Source organism: Equus asinus, chromosome 9, assembly GCF_041296235.1.
Source record: "Equus asinus isolate D_3611 breed Donkey chromosome 9, EquAss-T2T_v2, whole genome shotgun sequence".
NCBI lineage: Eukaryota > Metazoa > Chordata > Mammalia > Perissodactyla > Equidae > Equus > Equus asinus.
In genome coordinates this window covers 22,040,075-22,059,384 of record NC_091798.1, presented here as the reverse complement: position 1 = coordinate 22,059,384, position 19,310 = coordinate 22,040,075, and the positions used below count along the sequence as shown (strand labels likewise).

At 44.9% G+C, this 19,310-nt stretch overlaps 2 protein-coding genes across 7 annotated transcripts in view; one reads left to right on the top strand and one right to left on the bottom strand.

The window, feature by feature from the left end:
* The window catches only part of TTC1 (tetratricopeptide repeat domain 1), a 46,578-nt gene extending 39,799 nt beyond the window's left edge, over positions 1 to 6,779 (top strand). For all 4 annotated transcript variants that reach the window (XM_070517143.1, XM_014842731.3, XM_044777720.2 and 1 more), the window contains exon 8: positions 6,144 to 6,779. In XM_070517143.1, coding sequence (XP_070373244.1) covers positions 6,144 to 6,277 — 134 coding nt within the window. In that variant the 3' untranslated portion in view covers positions 6,278 to 6,779. The remainder of the gene's footprint in view (positions 1 to 6,143) is intronic.
* Positions 6,780 to 14,576: 7,797 nt separating this feature from the next.
* PWWP2A (PWWP domain containing 2A) overlaps positions 14,577 to 19,310 on the bottom strand; it is a 33,732-nt gene continuing 28,998 nt past the window's right edge. For 2 of the 3 annotated variants that reach the window (XM_044777717.2, XM_044777718.2), the window contains one exon: positions 14,577 to 16,848. In XM_044777717.2, the coding sequence (XP_044633652.1) occupies positions 16,835 to 16,848 (14 nt within the window). In that variant the 3' untranslated portion in view covers positions 14,577 to 16,834. The remainder of the gene's footprint in view (positions 16,849 to 19,310) is intronic. The other variant, XM_070517138.1, reaches the window with a different exon arrangement.

Sequence of the window (19,310 nt, the reverse complement as noted above, 5' to 3'; positions counted from 1 at the left end):
CTAACAACTGTTGCCAATCTTTTTTGTTTTCTTCTCCCCAAAGGCCCCCAGTATATAGTTGCATATTCTAGTTGTGAGTGCCTCTGGCTGTGCTATGTGGGATGCTGCCTCAGCATGGTCCAACGAGTGGGGCCATGTCCACGCCCTGGATCTGAACCAGCGAAACCCTGGCCACCAAAGCAGAGTGCGCGAACTTAACCACTCGGCCATGGGGCCGGCCCCACCTCTCGGTGTTTCTGATGCACACTCGAGTTTATCAGCCGCTGTGTGGGGACGTGATTGATTAGTGGGTGGGCAATGCAGGCAGCTTGGGAGAGGATCTAAAGGCAGATCGGGGTCTGGCCCTAACAGTGATGCAGTGACGAGTGGAATTCAGCTGCTCTCTCTGAGAGATCCCTTCTGAGTGGAAGCAGGCGTGTCACTGAGTTTTCTCTTTCCCTCTTTGTGCCATAGCTGCGGCAGAGGAAAGGTAGAAAGTAGACATTTCAGAATGTGCTCTTCCAGTTCACTGGACGTGAGACCTCAGACAGCTGTCTGTGGCGAGCCATTCTGTGCCAGGTTTCGTTTCTGGTGTTTATTTGGACAAGCTGCCACTGGAGAATTCAAGTCAGCCCACTGTAGGTCATCACCATTTATGGAGTGGGTGGGGAATACCACCCAGGTCCTGGGGTGGGGTGTGTCCCAATAGCATATAAAGCTTGTGGTCCAACTATTCCATGAGATAGTGCCCTTCCCATCTTATCCAAAAGCTGCCGGGTGCCTGCCCTGACCTGGATAACCTAGAGCCACAATGTGAAACTCATGTATTCACTGAAAAGCACCAGAGACACGGGCAAGGTGTTGCCCCAGTGATCCTACCTGCCTTTCACTGACACCTGCCGCTGCTGCCCTGCCGGCCGCGCCGCACACACGGGGGCCTTGTTTATCATCCAGCCCAGGTTTTATACTTGTACTGTCACCTCCTTCCACCTTCTTGGAACATATTCCAGCTCTCCTGATTCCTGAAGTTACTCAGATGTTCACTCCTGGCCACTAGCGTCCTAAGGAGCACACAACTGTGAACTGAATTATGACCACCATCTTGTATGATGCCATGTTCAAGAGCTAGATATGGAACTAGAAGTAACTTGTTTGTTGTCATTGTGAGGGTTTGACACATTCTTTTGGCTGTTCCTGTGCATTATGTTTGTCTCTGTTCTGCAAGTAGTACAGGGTCCTAGAATCATCTCCCTCACTGAAGATCACAGGAAGGACTCCGAATTGTTACTGTTGCTAAAACTGCTGAAGCCATACACGTGGGTGCGGAAATCCAGAGTCTTCTTTCACCTTTCTCTTCACGCCACCCTGCCTAGTACTCATTACAGACCATAAACATGCGGTGTTTTGTGCTCTGGCCACCTGAGGGTCTCTGAACCAATTCCTTGTTGTCATCCCCTCAGTAGGGAATGTCAGTTTGTTATTTTCAGTGCCTTGCTTTTTGCTTCATTTCCTAGTTGCTGCTCCCTCAGCTTCTCCTCTGAGGAGAAACTCCTGCTTCTTTGACAGTTCTGGGTAAGGCTTATCTCAGCCTCCACTTTCACCCCAGAGCTAATATAAGCCTTTGAACTGGGGGTGAATTTTATCTTCTCTACTCCGTGCTATCTCCTGATTTGCTTTTTGCTCAGAGGAAAGCAAGAATTAGCTGCAGGGCTTGGTTTCCTGCTTCACAAGAGGAAATGCAGTATCGGGGCTCAGGTATATGCAGTCTGGTTCTCCTGAATAGGAGAAAGTCCCAACGGGCCTATTCCATTGGGCCCAAACCCCGGGGATCATAAGGAAGTGAAGACAAATGGCGCTCCTGGCTCTCCTCAGGGTAAACTGACTGCTGCGCAGTCAGTGTCTCCAAAGAGAAGTCAGTCACTGGGGTTATCGTGAGAGAATGTTGCTTGGAGATGCAGAAATTAATATTTATGAGAACTGGATCCACTGATAAGCATTGCTCCTTAGTTGTAAACATTCTTGTCTAAGCACAAACAGTTTTGGATTCCTGTTTGCCATGGAATCCAGTCTAACAGATGAGATTCTAACTGGCCTGTTGACATGTTCAGGCCGAGCAATGGTGCCAGATATGCTACAAGCGGAAATAAGGAATCTCGTTGATCACTGCCCAGATAGGGGAGTGTAGAATTTGGCAGCCAGTGCAAAGTGTGGCAGATAGGCTAGTTGGGCAGATGATCCTGTCGTGGGTACGAGGAAGCTGCTTTGGTCTCTGAGCGCCCAAACTGACTAAACAGCAGCAGGAAAATGCATAAGTATGTGGCTCTGTGTGTCTTTAGGAGCATGATCTCTACTGAAGGTGCTTCTCTGCCACCATCGTAAACATTAGAAGGTGAATTTTTCAAACACCAAAAACTTGTTGGTTCTACTATAATTGTTTTGCTCTGTTCCCTTATGTTCCCAGTGGCCCCACTGTGATTTCAGAACTGCTTTATGCAACAATATAGAGATTCAAATGTTTGTTCAGTGATAAATGGCCTCTTTCCCATAATGTTCCACTGACTTTCTGCCAGAACCACCTCCAGGCTCTCCTCTTCTGGTTCATTCTCCACTTTGCCACAGCATGATTAACCCTGAAAGCTCAGTTCTCAAACCATCAGTGGCCTGCCTTATGGCACAAGAACCATAGACCGCTGGGCCTGGCTCATGAATACCTTACAGGGGGCCTACCTTTCAGCCCAAGGGACACACAGCTCACCCTTGCCCACCTGTTTCTGTACGTTTGCTCAAACCATTTTTGCCTGCACTGCCCACTCCGTTTATCTCAAACGGTCGCAGTCCTGTCTCTTCTTTGGTGGCAGTGTAAGTGCAAACTCTTACATGTGAAGCTCTGCCAGATCTCCCCTCCTCACTGCCCGAGCTGAAAGGGTGGAATCTTCCTCTTCCTGACTCTCAACGTTTTATATCTCAGCTACGTCTGAACTGGCTTCTGGGTGTATGTATCTGCCCCGTCGTATCTAAGCTTATTCTAGTGTAGAGACCGTGCCATATATCTTTGCTTCCCCACCACTCAGCCAGCTGCCACACATATGTACTTAGTCCATGTCGGTTGAATTAAGTCAGGTAACCTCAGGTCTTCTCTAACGCAGAGACTGTGTAATCGTGTGTCTTTATTAGGGGCTGCTGCCTGCCAGGCGCTTTATGTACATTGTCTCATTTAGCAAGCAGAACTCCTCATGTTCTGTTCTACTGTCCTAGTGACAATAGTTAGTGAAACTGTTGTGGACTGTTACAAAGGCAGAGATATGAGAGTGGAAGGAAAACCATGATACCATGTGTGTTAGGTTGGGTCCTCAGAGAAGCAGAAGCCAAGACTGGGTTAGAAGTACAAGAAATTTATTGGGGAGGCCAGCCCCGTGGTTAAGTTCGCATGCCCGGTTGCGGCGGCCCAGGGTTTCGCCTGTTCGAGTCCTGAGTGCGGACATGACACCGCTCATCAAGCCATGCTGAGGCAGCGTCCCACATGCTACAACTAGAAGGACCCACAACTAAGAACATACAACTATGTACCGGGGGGCTTTGGGAAGAAAAAGGAAAGAAAATAAAATCTAAAAAAAAAAAAAAAAGAAATTTATTGGGAGAAACACCTGCAAAGGAAAATGGGGCTGAGAGGCAGGAGCTGGAAGTGAGTGGGAGAGGCATCAGGTCCCTGTGGAGGAGAGAGAGAAGTTAGGTAGGAAAAGTCTTAGACTGCAGTGAGTGCCAAGAAAGCTTCAATAAAGCCAGTGGGGAGCCAGAGTTGCCTGTCAGAGGAGTCCCTGGCCTGTCCCTGCTGTGCTCACTCATTGACAGGGAGCAGCCATGGGACATGTGCCCTCAGCACGGAGTGCAGCAGCTGTGCTCCCTGCATCTGGAGAAGCACCTTGTCATGACGGCCACCCCATGGAATCAGCCAAGCTAAAAGTTGCAGGCTCCTTGTGGTGGGCAGGTCCTTCAGCCGGGCAGGCAAAGTGAGGGCCTGCGGAAGGCCCTAATGCTCCCTCTCCGTCTGCAGTCTGAATACTTGTCCCCTTGCTTTGCTGCCATCTCTAGAACACAGTGGCATGGCCTCATCCTGTCACTGCACACCGTCCCTCAGCACTGCAGAGTATAGTCTCTCCTGAGATGCCTTCCTCACACCCCTGCAGGCCCGAGGGCTCCTCTTCCAGGCACACCTCAGTCTTATGTCTAATGCCCCACTAGACTGTGAGCATCTCAAAAGCCAAGACTAGCTTTTATCCTTTAGACCCCAGTGCCTCCCATAGTAGATAGCAAATGAAGTGTACAGTTTGCACTTTAAAAGATTTTATTTTTCCTTTTTCTCCCAAAGGCCCCCGGTACATAGTTGTGTATTTTTAGTTGTGGCTCCCTCTAGCTGTGGCATGTGGGATGCTGCCTCAGCATGGCTTGAGGAGCGGTGCCATGTCCCCACCCAGAATTCGAACTGGCGAGACCCTGGCTGCCAAAGCAGAGCACACGAACTTAACCACTTGGCTACAGGACCGGCCCCCAGTTTGCACTTTAAAGTGTTGTTCTGACAATGGAGATGATTGCAGTAGTCCCTCACCCAGGGTGGAGCTGCCCGTCCTGGGGAGTGTGATGTGAGCGACTCCTGAGATTCATTCTCATTTCGCTCAGTCTGTGTCAGAAGAGCCAAGGGTTGTGCCAGCAGTGACATTTTATTGGGTTTCTTGAAATGTGTGTTTCTTGCCTGTCCTCTTACATCAACTTCAAGGCAGACTGCCAGAGTTCTGGGTACTCACGCTCTCCTGAGGCTACCCTGTCTTTTCTCTGCTTCTGGTGGCCCCCTACCCATGCGTCCATCTGTTGAGGCTGTGCTCGGGGCCTCTGTGTCTGCCACCTGTGTGCAGGGTGAGTCTGGGCCCATGATTCTTCTTAAACAGCAGCACTGAGCATATCTGCTCCAGGTTTAAGTGTAGGAAGCCTGTCTGGAAATGGTCAGCCTGGGTTCTGGGAGCTTTCTCGGAATATGGTGGGCTTCTGGGGCTAAATCTCAGACTGAGACTGAAAGTTCTTTCCGTGAGTTATTAGGAAAGGCCTTGACATTGAAAGGCCATGCATCTTTAAGTTCTTTACCTGGGCTTTACTTCTAGGTGGGAGGCCTCAGGGGGACAAAGCTGCTAACAAGTGGTAAAGCGGGAAGAAACCTGTACCTCTGATGACTAGGACTTTCTTTCTCTTTTAACTCCATTCTCGTCTCCATTGGAAGCAGACCTACAAGAAAAATTGGAACAGTTTAGAAAGGGTTGAAACTGTTTGTTCCCCCAGCCTAGCCACAATTTTCTAAAATACTCTTTGTTTCAAATATTCCATCGCATTGCCCCATAAATCCCTAAAAATCTCTCAAATGTCCTGGAAACTCCAACTTTTGACATACAGACTCCATGGCCCTCTTGTATGTAAAGTCAGCATAAAAGTCCTTGGTTATACCGTGTGTCTCAGTTTGGGCTTTAGGACATGAACTTACGTGGTGATTAATAAGTAGCTTGGAACTTGGGGAGAAAAGACTGACGATTAAGGTCGATGGTGCTATACAGATGAACAAGATCTCCCACTTCCAGAGAAATGATGGGTTTGGTGTGAAAGCTAAGGCTTTGCTTAGAAAAGCAGGTGACTCTTGAGTTTGAATCCAGGTTCAGTAGAAATTTGCCGAGTGGAATTAGATTCAGCAAGTGGCTGCTGCAGTTTCATAGAGAACAGACTTGGAGGGACCTCTACCCTCCCCACCAGGTAGCCGGGGCTCGAGGCAGGACACCTCCAGCCCCCCGGGAGCTGCGGTTGATTGGCCATCACCCATGTCAGAGCCTGTGTCCTTTAGGGGTTCTGGCCAGTTTGGACAGGAAGTGTTGCTGACCCAGAGGGAGCCAGCAGGGCTCCGTCACGCACATCTGCACAGGCACAGGCGTGGGGGTGGATGGCACCGAGGGACTGCACTGTGGGGAGTGCCGTAGGGCTGAAGGTTTCATCATTTTAAAAGCAGGAATTTCTTTAACTACAGAGAGATACTCTTTATATTTTGTAATCAGATAGTAAGGCACGATCAGTTGGGGTCTTCCTGCTTCTGTTCATTCCCCGTATTTATTTGAGTCTCTGCTTTCACATTGCAGGTAAACTAAAAGATCTTGGGAACTTGGTTCTCCGACCTTTTGGACTCTCCACAGAAAATTTCCAGATCAAACAGGATTCCTCTACTGGCTCCTACTCCATCAATTTTGTTCAAAATCCAAATAATAACAGATAACAAAGATAACAGTAGCTTTTTGAGCTAGTTTGGCAATTGTGTGCTGCTTGCTGTTAGCAAGGGGAAAGGCCCTGCCAATGTTTAACTTTTAAAAGCATCTTATCTCACAGACAGGCTATCCAGTAGAGCCCAGTGCTCCCTTTTCACTCTTGTTTTATGACCAGGGAGAAATGCACTTCCTGATGTAATGAGCCTAAGTTGATTTCCATTTTAAGGTGGTGTCTGTGCAGCTGTCACCCCTGGTTCTGGCTGTCCTTTGCTTTGTCCAGGAGGGAGCCTGCTTGTCAAGGCTGACTGCCCTGAGCCGTACAAATGCACCAGGCCAGCCAGAGTCTCTCCTACACCGAGCAAACCTGCCAGTCGGAGACTACCCAGACAGGATTAATGGGGTTCCGCCTGCTGCCCCTCTCCCTGATCACATTCACTGCCCGGGCTGCCATGTGTGGGCTACAGCATCTCCCAATTTCCTCTGTGGTAATAAACGCTTTCTGTGATGGTCTGAGCTGGCTTGTGAATTTTGTCCCCATACAAACAGCTAAAGCAGAAGACTTTGTGGCTTTGGGAGCAGTGTTGGTTTCAAGCAGTGTTACTGGATTCCACAAATCTGCCCAAGGTCTTAGTTGCCACCTTGAAGATGATCTTGAAGAGTCGACCATTCAACCATGTACCAGAATTCAGAAACTCCACCTCACCGGCTGTCTTGGCCTCTCCGGGTTTGTGCAGATAATTGTGAAATCAGTGTTTGTGACCAAGCATCAATCTGAATAATTTCAATTTATAATAGCTTCATTCAGGAATGGTGGTATATGTCTCCCAGAACAAAACCATGTTCTTTTAGAGCACATGAACCCAGAAATTTCAAAGGTAGATTTTAGTTCTGTTCATCAGTTGATGCTAGTGAAAAGCTTTCACACTGTTCTGGTTTGAGTGACAAAGGCAGTGACCTGGAAATTTCATCTTAGAAATGAAGTACACATATAATTCTCTAAGTGACATGCAGTAGTCGTCCCCCCAGTGTTCAGAATTGTGCTGGTTCTTTGATCTGTTCCTCAGAGACGCTTGTGTGTTGGCAGATAGCAGAATGATGTGCAGCACTAACTCTGATTGGCTAGTAAGCCTCTCTCCCAGATTGAAGCGAAATTCTTCATGGGCTCTACAAGGGGAATGGGAAAGAAAGAAAGAGTGTGGTTAATTTCATCTAGCTATCTTTATGATAAATCTGCATCTAATTTTCCCAAAAAGGTGTGTGTGAACAATCACACAAGTTGTTGAGAAGCCGTGGCTGAAAGTTGTGTGGTCCAGCTGTTGGTAGGAGCGCGTCCTGTGCAGCAGTGTTATGCTAGAGCAGCGGTTCTCAGACCTTTGATCTCAGGACCCCATCACACTCAAAGTTAAAGAGCGTATTGGTTCACGTGGATTATATCTATTGATATTTACCATAGTAGAAATTCAAATTGAGAGAATTCTTAGTTAATTCCTTTAAAAATGACATATACATTTCATGTTAATATAAATAGTATTTTTAGAAAAATATTGTCCAAAACAAAAACATTTTAGTAAGAAGAGTGACATCATTTTACGTTTTTGCTGATCTCTTTAATGTGTGGGTTGATAGAAGACAGCAAGATTCTCATATCTGCTTCTGTACTCAGTTTGTCACAATATCACATCATGTAGTCTGGAAAATTCTGCGTTCTCGTGACAGAATGACGGTGAAAAAAGCAAACAACCCCTTAATATTACTATGAAAATAGTTCTTACTTACCCTGTGGACTCCTGAAAGGGTTTCAGGAACCTCTGGAGAGCCTCAGACTACATTTCGAGAATCACTTTCTCACATATGACTTTGAGCTCAATGGCTGAGACTAGGCAAAGGTCAGGGCTGAGATTCCTGAAGGACTCTCTGAGCCTCCGAGGAATAGGAAATAGCTGTGTTTGCCTAGAACCAGCCTTCCTTAGACACTAGCATTGCTGCAGGGGATACTGGTTTTGCATCTTAGGCCCCATCCGTCCTCTGCCACCACAGTGAAATCTTACAGGATGCCAAACAAGGCCAACGGTAAAGGCTTCTAGTGAGTGGGCCAAGTGATGCATCTGGAAAAGAAAGGAAGGGAATCTAAGGAGGTGTGAGATAGCTTAGACCAAGGAATTTTTATCTACCACATTATTTCTCTGCTTCCAAAACCTGGAAGAAAAGATAGATTCAAACCTTTTAAAAATGTTCAACAACAGAAAAATCCTGAAAAGGTTGAAAAGTAGACAGGTCTAAGGGAGGAAAGTGGCCTATATCTGCCTATTGTGTCTAAGATGTATGAAGCCCTGTGATGCCTTCCTCCCCCCACCAAAAAAAGTCTACCAGAACTTAGTTTGATGGTAATCACGTGGTGACACTGTATATATTCGTATTCCAATGAAATTGCAATGGATCAAAATAATTTTGGATCTCCTTCTAGAATTTCCTGGAAGACTCTAAGACAATTTTTTAATAAAATACTATGATCTACTATTCCCTGTCTGCTTCCAGGAGCAGACTACGAGCTCCTAGAAGGTAAGGGCCATGTTCATGGCAGCAGCACCGGCTACAGTCCTACTAGAACTTGGTAAATGGTCAGTAAAGGACCTTCCACAAGAAGTGGTCTCAATGTGAACAACCATCATTATCCAGGTCTTCAGATTCTGTGCCCTTTATCTGGTACCTGTTTTTTTTAAGATAGCTCCTTTGCTATAAGCCATTATCTGTTATCTCAAGATAAGTAGAAACTAGCCGTCTTCCTCAAAATTTTAAAACCTAGCAAGTGATTCAAATGTCAGTTTAGAAGGTTTCCATGCTGTTTTTCACTGTGCAAAGAATGCATTGGGAGGCTGTGAAAGACAACAGCTTGGTTTCACCTGCTCAAGGCCAGTGGATCTGGGACTGCCCTGTGGATTGCCCAGAAGGGCCTCGACACCTGCAGTTGCTGGTCCCAGTTAACTTGGCGCAGTAGTATTTTTATTCGGATAGGTGTGCAGTTCCGGCCAAGTTGGAGGGCTCAGCTAGGACTTGTCAACAGTGAATGCAGTAATTGTACCCATGAAGCTTAAGAAGACATTTTGTAAAGGAGTCACTTGCAGCCAGTCGAGCCCGTCTTGTGCAGCCGTGTGGAATGTCCTCAGATGTTGAGCATTCAACCTGGCCTGTAAGCATATGTCTCCTGGTTGTTAACTTTTCATTTTTGCATCTTGGATATTTGCAAGGATTTGTCTTGAGACTTTTCAAAAATCCCCAATTTCTCCTCTAATGTGGGCCTCCCCACCTTCTCCCACATCACGTTTCCATCGACGCTTGTGTTCTCTGTGTACGTTTCCACACTGTCTTAACCACATGTCCGACTTCCACATGAGTAGCTTTTCCCTTCCCTGGGGCCTCTGCAGAAGGCTTACCCAAGGAAATTGGGACTGTTACTACAGCAAATTCATACTGGGATGGTGGTTTTCCTGTGCAGAGTGCACCGTGGATTAGCTCATTTTCCTCACACCATGGATCCAAGCTATCTGCTTCTCAGAATCTAACCTCTTTTTCTAAGAACTCTGACTTTTCACGTTTCCCTTCCATCACAAGCACTGTAGCTGTTTGGGTTTTTTCCTATCATTTTGCTCCTTGTCCCACCCCCACAGATGCCATATTTTATCAGTTTACAAGTTATTGTGCTTATAGGAATAGAGACTATTACACCATGCCGGGATGTGGAGGCCGGGGAGTGGCTGAGCCTACTAGCTAATGACCTGCACGTCGCAGCCCGGGGCCTACATTTGAGCTTCAGTAAAGTGGCAAGACCTCACACACTGGACCTTCAGAGTTGCTCAGGTATAGTCAAAGGCATGAATGTTTGTTTAGTCCATAAATGACAAGAGCCATAGTTCCTATGCGCTGTGTAGTTGGACATGGGGGACTGCTTTAGGAAATGCGGCTGGGCCTGGTGATTATTTCTGGGGCTCCTCGGGTCTCTGAGCTGGCCTCCAAGGCTGTTGCTGAATTACCACATCTCACACCGCTCTCGAGCTAGAATCCAGACTGATTTAGGAAACCCAGATACAGGGACTTCCTGGCGGCATTTTACTCTGAATAGACTGTTGGATTGGGGAGCTGGCAGCAGGTGTTAAATGTAAACCTGGTCGGAAGATGTATTGGCAAGGGTTGTTTGTCTGATCCTAAGAGCTAAGCAGACTTGCAAATCTTGTGTTTTACAACGGGTTTAGCAGAACTTGGAATGTCAAAGGGGGAGGCTATGATGGGAGACCAAGGAGGCTGAGAACCGCTGTGCCAGTTAACGGCTGCTTTAATCTCCTCGAGAAAGATCTTTAAAGGGAAAGGTCCAATAACTTTCCAAGACCAGAGTGCAAATCTGAGACACCACACAGGACAGGGAAAATTAGTGTGACTTAAGTCCCTGTCCCTTTTCCTGCGTTATCTGTGCTTTCCCTGAAGCGTGCCATTGGCATAAAAGGAAAGCCTGGAGCCGCTGGAGCTGTGTCTAGTGTCCCAGTGTCGCTGCCCGCCCGGCTGTCGGCTGTCGTTTGTTTGCGTTGCTTTCTGTGATCACGCCCCTTTTTCATCCTGCCTTTCACCTCTCCACCTCATGCCTCCCTATTTCTTAAGGCATTGAACTCTTCCTCTAATACTCCTGTCAGCAGAAGTGTACCCGAAAGGCCCTAGGAAATCTCCTTGAAGTAGTTTCAGTGAGATGTTTATGATCCTCTTCAGTCCGCCCTGCTGCACTTCCGTACTAACAAGCTTGGTCCTTCCATCACCTGGACTTCTTTTACAAAGGAAGCCTGTGAACATTCCACCAGAAGTGCCTGAAAAATCTGTTCCTTTGGGGAAACGCACAATTAAAAGCCGCACAGAGAGAGGAGGTGACCGTTTCCAGTCACCTCCTTGTGTTGTGCGGAGAGCTGCCCTGAGCCCGCACTGCACCGAGTCCATTAACGCTCCTGCAAATGAGAAATGGATTACTTGCCACCAGCCAGCCCAAGAGGCGGCAGGGCTGAAATAACTGTAGAGTATCAGAACGACTGCTTAAACCCTGCAAGGGGCAAAGAAACCAATGATAAAATTGCTTATAAAAACTAGTGAGGATGCCCTCATATTTCAGGCATCAAAACTTTCCATCTCCCTGGCCACACGCTGGTAACTGTTGAAGCTAGGGATGGGTGTATGGGGTGGGTTGGTTGTACCAGTCTACCATCACAAAGGTCGGAAATATTCTTACTCAGTTTGCTGCTAACTTTCCAACCCTCTGAGGTCTGCACGCTAGGAATTAGCTCCATCATACAGGAGTTAAGTTCTATCAGCGAGAGCTAGAAATCTGACCCCCCTCCTCCTTTTTCCTTTCACTCAAGGGGAAACTCGGGAGGCTCACATTTCCCCCGTAGCTAAAGCATGGCATGGGATTCAGTCCCAGCTGCTAGTTCTGGCTTGGTGGGAAGTATAGCCTACCCAGAGGGGAGTTCCCACCAGGCCCTGGGGGTCCTAAGCCATCAGGCATCATTACAGCTGTGAGGGGGACTACCCAAAGGCTCTTCAGGGAACCCTTAGTCACAGATGTGTGGAGAGAGATCTGAGGTTACTGGAACTTCATGGTCCCTGCACGGGCTGCTGTGCCAGACTGACATCTGCATCAGACACCCCAGCCTAGGCTTACACGAAGCAACCGCCTCATGCCGCCTGAGCACACGGGTGCCCTCCCAACACACACACACACACACCCCACCAAATGTAGCAAGTCAGAAACAGACAAACGTGAAAGTCTTCAAACTAAAGACAGAAGTCCTCAGGGACAGAATGCCAGGGACAGAAGCAAGGGAAGGGAGTGAGGTGGGGAGAAGAGCGTTTAAATTTCAAAGGATGTAGGTTTTGGTGGACTCTGTGGTACTTGGTCTCAAGTAAACAAGACTGCTTTACAGGGATGGTTTGACTGTCCCAAAACAGAATATACTTATTTGCAACTTTGCCTCATGAAGTTAACTGGGAGAAAAGGTCTGATAATTTCCTAGGTCTATGTGACACTTTGACTGGATTCTGCTGTTGGCAGAGTTGGCATCAGAGGCCAGGAGTTATAGCTTCAGCTTGTGCTGCAAAAGCTTTTCTAGCCTGCCTCATTTTCTTCCTTTTTTTTTTTTTTTTTTTGGTGACAAAGATTGGCCCTGAGCTAACATCTGTTGCCAATCTTCCTCTTTTTTTTTTCCCCTCCTCAAAGCCCATGTACATATACATGGATTTTGTATATTTGTATAAAGGATAGTGTATATCCTAGTTGTAAATCATTCTAGTTCTTCTATCTGGGATGCTGCTTCAGTATGGCCTGATGAGTGGTGCATAGGTCCACGCCAAGGGTCCAAACCAGCGAATCTAGGGCTGCCAGAGTGCAGCGTGTGAACGTAACCACTTAGCCACGGGGACAGCCCCTGCCTCATTTTCCACAGGTGTTCAAGAAGCTGCCTTTAAACATGTGAAGGTCACCCCATCACTGTCTTCTCTAAGGTTTGCCTTGTGTCTTACTGAGGCTGCTGGCTGTGCTTTTCTGGGGCAGTGACAACAGTAGGCTCCCCGCCACCTCAAGGCACTCCACATTGCTGATGAAGTTTGCCTTCAGACCTGAGGTTTGAGCCCTGTACGCAGGACCCACAGGAGTTAGGCACTGAGCTTAGACAGGATTCTGAAACATTAGACTATAGAATATTTCACTCAAGGAAAAAAATTTCCTAATGTCGCCCATGTTTTTGGCCTTGGTTGAGTAGGAACTGAAGGGTTTGTATTTAGACACTTATTTCCCACAGCTTGTTTTAGCCAGTGCAGCCACTGCATGCTGCTTCTGTCACCAATGGACAGAAGAACTGACAGAACTAAGATTAGAATCCATGTCTCTACCTTAGACTACAGCAAGTTATTCGTATTGAAGCATCCTCTTAATAGCACCACCTCAGTTTCCCTCCTTACAGCTAGAAGGTCGCTTCTACAGTCGTGCGCGCCTCATGTGGGAATGATGAAAGGGCTGATGTACAAGTCTTCTTAACTCTTAGGGACAGTGACATAGCCACTGTGTGCAGCCAGCTCTTTCTTCCTCTGACACGGTATTCCTGAGTTGTATTCTCTTTCACTCCAGGTTCATTACCTTCTCAATATCAAAGCAAAGGAGCTGTTAGGCCATGAAATTTCACTGAATAAACAAAGATTTGGTAGCACACTCGTCACTAGAGAAAGTATGCTTAAGAAGCAGTGTGCTCTGTTCAGAGCACTGAAGGAAGAATCATTGTGCAAAAGAGAAGGGAGCTATCAGCTATAAAAGCAGGAAGCAGTTTCCTTTTATCTAGTGCGTATTCGCAGAGACATACCCAGCATGCTCAGGGAGGCACTGGCACAGCCCATATGTGACTCCAGGGCATGAACCTAAACTTATCATATTTCCTTGACTGAAGACAGCACCAAAAAGATCCTAAGTTGCATCCATGGGTTCCCTCACTCATTCCCTCTGTGTGCAAACAGCCCGACACATGTGTACCACGTGATCAGGAGTGGTATGGGGGAGGAGGGGTCTCATGTAGGCCTTCCCGGATGCTGTGCACGTGGCTTGTTTACCATGCCTGGTTTTCTCTAGTTCCATTTTCATGAGAGGGAAACTTGAGGGAAAAAAGGATATTCACAGAGCCAGATTCCAGTAGCCTCCTTTTTACACTCATTTAAATGAACTGGGAGAACGTATGAGATTAAAGACTCCATGTATACTCTGGAATAGCAGGCAGCCTTCTAAAGGATTGCTTTACTCAAATGGGGGTAAAAAAAGGTACACTGACAGAAGTTTCTGGGTCAGTCCTAAAAAATCTCCACTGTCTTGTAGGTTTTAAGAGACTAGTTTTTTCCTGACAGCTGAGTGTTTCCAGCCAAACACTTGACCTCACATTGGACATGCTGGGCTTTTAAAGAACGAACCATGTATCCATAAGGGCAGGACTCCTTAAAATTAAAAAACTCACCAGTATATGTTTGTTTAATTACATCCAACTCTGAAGGGTAGGTTATCTGTTTCCACCAGAAAAGAAAACAGTGATGTTTGTGCACAGGGTCCTAATTATTCCCCCTTCCTCTATCCTTGTCCATAAAGAGGCCCCATCAAAGCTCCCAACGATTAAAAGCCTACAGGTCGTTCTCCTATAAGGAAGCAATACTACTTAAAACAGCTATGGTTGGACTTTAACAGTTAAAAAAATAATAACCTTTAAAACCTAACTCCTAAAAAGTAAAGAGCTTTTAAATAACTAAATTAAAAAAAAAAAAATCAAGACTTTATTGGATAAATGTTACACAACATTCTTTAACATTTAAGTCTCAGCATACTTTTGATGAGAAACAATTTTTGTCATTCAAGTCTACAAAATGAAATAGGCTTGTGAAGATTTGAAATACAGACAAAGGCAGCATGAAGCAAAGCTTAAATATTAAGCAACTAAAGCAATGAACGTGAAACAGCAACATGGTATGTCTAGATTTTAAATACCACCAAGTTTCATTTTTTACAAAATGAAAATCTGGTTTATAACAAAACACCTTTGAGAATTTGTCATGAGAAAAAATATTTAGATACTTAAAATCTGACCTCTCCCAATTCTTTTGCCTTTATATTACTTCTTGGTCATTTCCATCACTCTGCACAAATAAAGAATTCTGAAGCTTAAAAATCTTGCGTATACAATCTGCCACAGCTCGAGGGCCATCTGGTTCTTGAAGTGAGCCTGAAAGGTACAGCTGGGGTCCGTACCTGAATGACCAGGACAGACCCGGCTGAAGCCCCAGGGCTGCGGGGCGGGGGCCCCACGGAAGTACACGTCTTCTTTAGAACCCCTGCTGCTACAGCTCCAAGCTGACTTCTTCCAGAGTTGATCAACTGTATAATGACTTCATGATAAAGAATTTTCCAAAAATACAATTTTAGAATGTGATCAACACTTTTAATAACTTGCCGTGTAATTAGGATTTGTATTAAACTCACTAGAAGCAAGACCGCTTACCCTTTCTTCTCGAGTCGTAAACCAGATCCTCGTCTGTTAGAGCAAATGTTCTCAACTCACCCAGAACCTTTTATTAATCCTGAGTGTGACATTATTCATTCCACACCTATACAGTAAGATTAGGGAAAGTTTGGACACTTGAGCCAAATGCTCAGTTAGTTATCTCTTATGTTGCTTCAAATGAATTTTGTATTTTTTTATTTTTTGGCATTTTCCCCTTTTTATATTAAGTAATCAATATGGATTATCTTTCTGGTTTAAAAAATAAATCAGTATTGCCGCTAAAAAACTTGTTTTATTATTAAAAGCATGGCACCATCAAATATAAAATGCCTTAAAAATGTAGTACTAACAGGTCCATCTGGTTTTCTCATTAATGTTTTCTCCATTCATTAAAAAAGAAAAATTAAGGTTTTTCATAATATGTATTTTCTAAAGACAAGAAAAACATTACGGTTTCCATTGATAAGAATTCATGCTCCAGGCATGAAGAATTCGATGCCGTCCTTATGGGTCTGTTTCCGCTGCTTGTTCTTTGGGCCAAGTCCCACCTGGCCCCTGTGAGAATTTCTTGCACTTAGAAGGAGGGGCTCTTCGTGAAGAGAGGTCCACATCAAAATTCAGATATTGTCACCTTTTCTAAACTAGAGGAAACCAGAAAGGAGAGGGAGAATACTAAAAAGCCTTTCCAGCTCAGTAGAATTAAGAACTGGCTCCTAGAGTATACATTTTCACTCCAAGATCAGCACTAGCCTATCCACTCTGAGTCAGAATTTGAAAGATAAGAATGTATTATAAAAATGTGCACAAAATGTTAAATACTGGTGGCAAATAAATACATCTTAATATGTTCCAACAAGCAAACATATATTCAAGATAATACAGCCCTGCTTTATTAAAGAAAAGATCCAAATTCTTTGTGGGATGGGGTGGGGCACTTTGCCATCCTTTTAGCAGGATGTTAGATAATCTTTTCTCCCGTTTCCAGTGGCACCCTGAAGGAAACCTTGGCCTCGGCATGTGTGACTACTGCTGTTTCAGAGGAGAGCCATTTGATAAATAACCTCTGCTCATAGCTGAACTGATTAACAAACACTGAAGTAAGCACAAAGTTTTAGTATGAAAAATATTTCAGCATTTTGGCCATCCTCCTATGCCTTTTACGCCTGTCCAAACTGTACTGATAAGAACTTCACGTTCAAAAGATGTTACTGTCACTGATTCTCCAGACATAAAACTCAAGGTTTTTGTATGCGTATTTCACATCACTTTTCTCCTCATCTCATGCTCAATTTATTGCAATAGTTCATTTTTTATAAAATATTTCCCTAATGCCTATTCTTCGGTTTAATACAGCACGATTTGCAATGCCCCTTTATAGACCGTTGATGTTAACCACTGCCTTGACATGTACTTCTTAGTGCAGCTTGAACAATCTGAGTCTCCAACTGCATTCATCCTGATGCTCTGGTGTTCTCTGTCACTGCGGTACAGGTCCATGAAACCAGCAGCCTGCTAATGTCTTTGTGCTGAAATATAGTAAAGAAAAGGAAGAAAATGTAGTTAAGCACAAGTAATTATATGAGAAAAATGATGTCCTCGTTGTTTAAATTAAGCCCTTTATAGATTGTGGGATCACACCTAATTTTTTGTTTTAAATCAGTTAAACATGACCATTATTTTTTTGAGAAAACAACTTAATGCCATTCTAAACCACCAGAAGCATTCATGTTATTTCTGAAGTATATCTGGCCAAGCTCCAACACAAATAAAATGGTTGGCACCTTCACACGGTCAATCTGCACTTGAGTGTATTTTTAAAAATACTTGTTTATGAATATTTGCCTAATAAAGGGTGAATTTCAGCTTTGTCCTTTATGCTGCCATTTCTCGGGTAACGATCCAAAACTCTGCAAGTGAGCTTGGCAGCCGCGGACCACTGGGGGCACCAGCAGCCTTCCTCTAGCACAGGCCGCCACAGGCCTGCGAACAAAGTTACCTACAAAACGAGGCTGTGTAAAAATCAGCTGCAGACCACACTGTCTACATACATGCAAAAAGCCAAAGAGAGGGGCGTGGAGGAGGCCTCCTCAGAGGCAGACACAGCACATCAGAAGGCGTCAAGAGCACCAGTTTACAACCAGAGGGCAACTTCCACACACTAGTTAGACTAACCACAGTGTCCCTCATTACACCAGCAAACTGGAGTGTCGGCAGAGGCACTCTGCACCACACCTCCAACAAAAGTCAGGACTCAACGGAACATTTATAAAGGGCAAAGCGTATAAAAATCACTGCCAAGTAGCCCAACATCCAGAATGACGACCAGTGACCAGAATGCCCAACGTCACCAATCTCCCTTTAATACCAACATGTGGTAAGAAGCCCATTGAAACCCTCTATAATCTCTGATTATGCCTCTCAAACCTGGGGGCCTAAGTACCACTAAAAGTTTGAATTCCAAAAGAGGTGACCCGTGAAGAGAAAGATGATTTTTTTGGTCAAATGTATTTTTAAACCAAAGATATGGTATTTTCAGTGGAATAACGACAGACAAAATAAACACAGAATGCAAAAAGGAAAAAAGGAAAACCACCCCTATCCTTCCCGATATTTCTTTCAAACATTTCAAAGTAGGCATCTTTCCCATTCTGTGATAGAACTCTTGGCCTTTTGTTAACTTCCCAGGGCTGCTGTGCCTCCTTCACTTACTGGAGCAGGCCTGTAAGATAAATTTCACAGGGCTTCTATCACGTTTCTTCTAGAACAATGAAAAGCTACTGCGAAGCACAAATACTGCACATATCAGAATGGAAGGTGAAGGTAATCCTTGCTTCTGAAGAAACAGAATGATTAACTGTTTTAAAATTTGACATCGAGCTAAGTTTTTATTTTCTAAAAACATATTATACTAATATAAGTATACTACTAATAAATGTAGACTCACAAAGAACTTTGGAGGTACATGTCCCCATTTTATAAAATGAAAGGAGAAAAGGTAAACAGCCAATCCATGCACAATTCCATTTACTTCTACTTAGGACTCTCTCAGTATCTGGCTTCAACCTTAGTGAGGCCTATTCAAGTTGGCAAGAAAGCCAAGGATTGAAGCAGATCTTACCATTCCTATGAGAGGAGCGAAACCCTAAAAAAAACGGGATTCCCTCAAGAGATCACTGCAAGGGTGGCCACCATCCCATACAGGTAAGAGTCCAAAATCTCCCAGCCTCAGTCTCTCCTCCCGAATGTGCCATTCCGACCCAGCTTGCAAACTACAGCTCAAATGCAGCGATACAGCCCAATTACAGCTCTCCAGTGGCCGCTGACGCCAGAGGGCTACATAGCCTTAATGCAGGAAAGCGAAAAGATCACAGTTCAAAAGCAGCACAAAAATCCCTAAACTTTTCCTGCTGTATAAGCCCAAAATAAGCCTCTTAGGCGTATCCAAACAGGTTTTAATAAATGTACTTAATTAAATAGATTACAACTACATTTCAGCATTATCTTTTGCCACCCTCTGAGCTTTGACTTGTCTTATGTAAATGACAATGGTTTTGAAGTTAATTCACTAAGAATATATATATATGTTCATATATGGTTATATATATTCTTACATATACATTAAGAAGTAATGAATATAAATTGACAAAGAAAGATTGAGATAGTGAAAAGATAAAGAAATCCACTGTTGGACTTTCCATGGAGACTCTGTTGCTATCTGACATAATCTGCGATGACGCCTGACTTCTACCACCCTAGAGAAACGCCTCTCAATTCATGGAAGCTGGAAGGAGGCTGGCTCTACTTTTTTCCACAGCAGGTAACATCAGTTGAAAGTTATTTTCACTCATGAGAACTCTCACCTACATGAAGTACACCTAGCTACCAGGGTCAATGAAAACTAAGAAAAAGCAATTAATGAATTGTTTCACGTCTAGCCTAAGCTACTTGGGGAATGATCAAGTAATGACATGATGCCCTCTTCACTTTG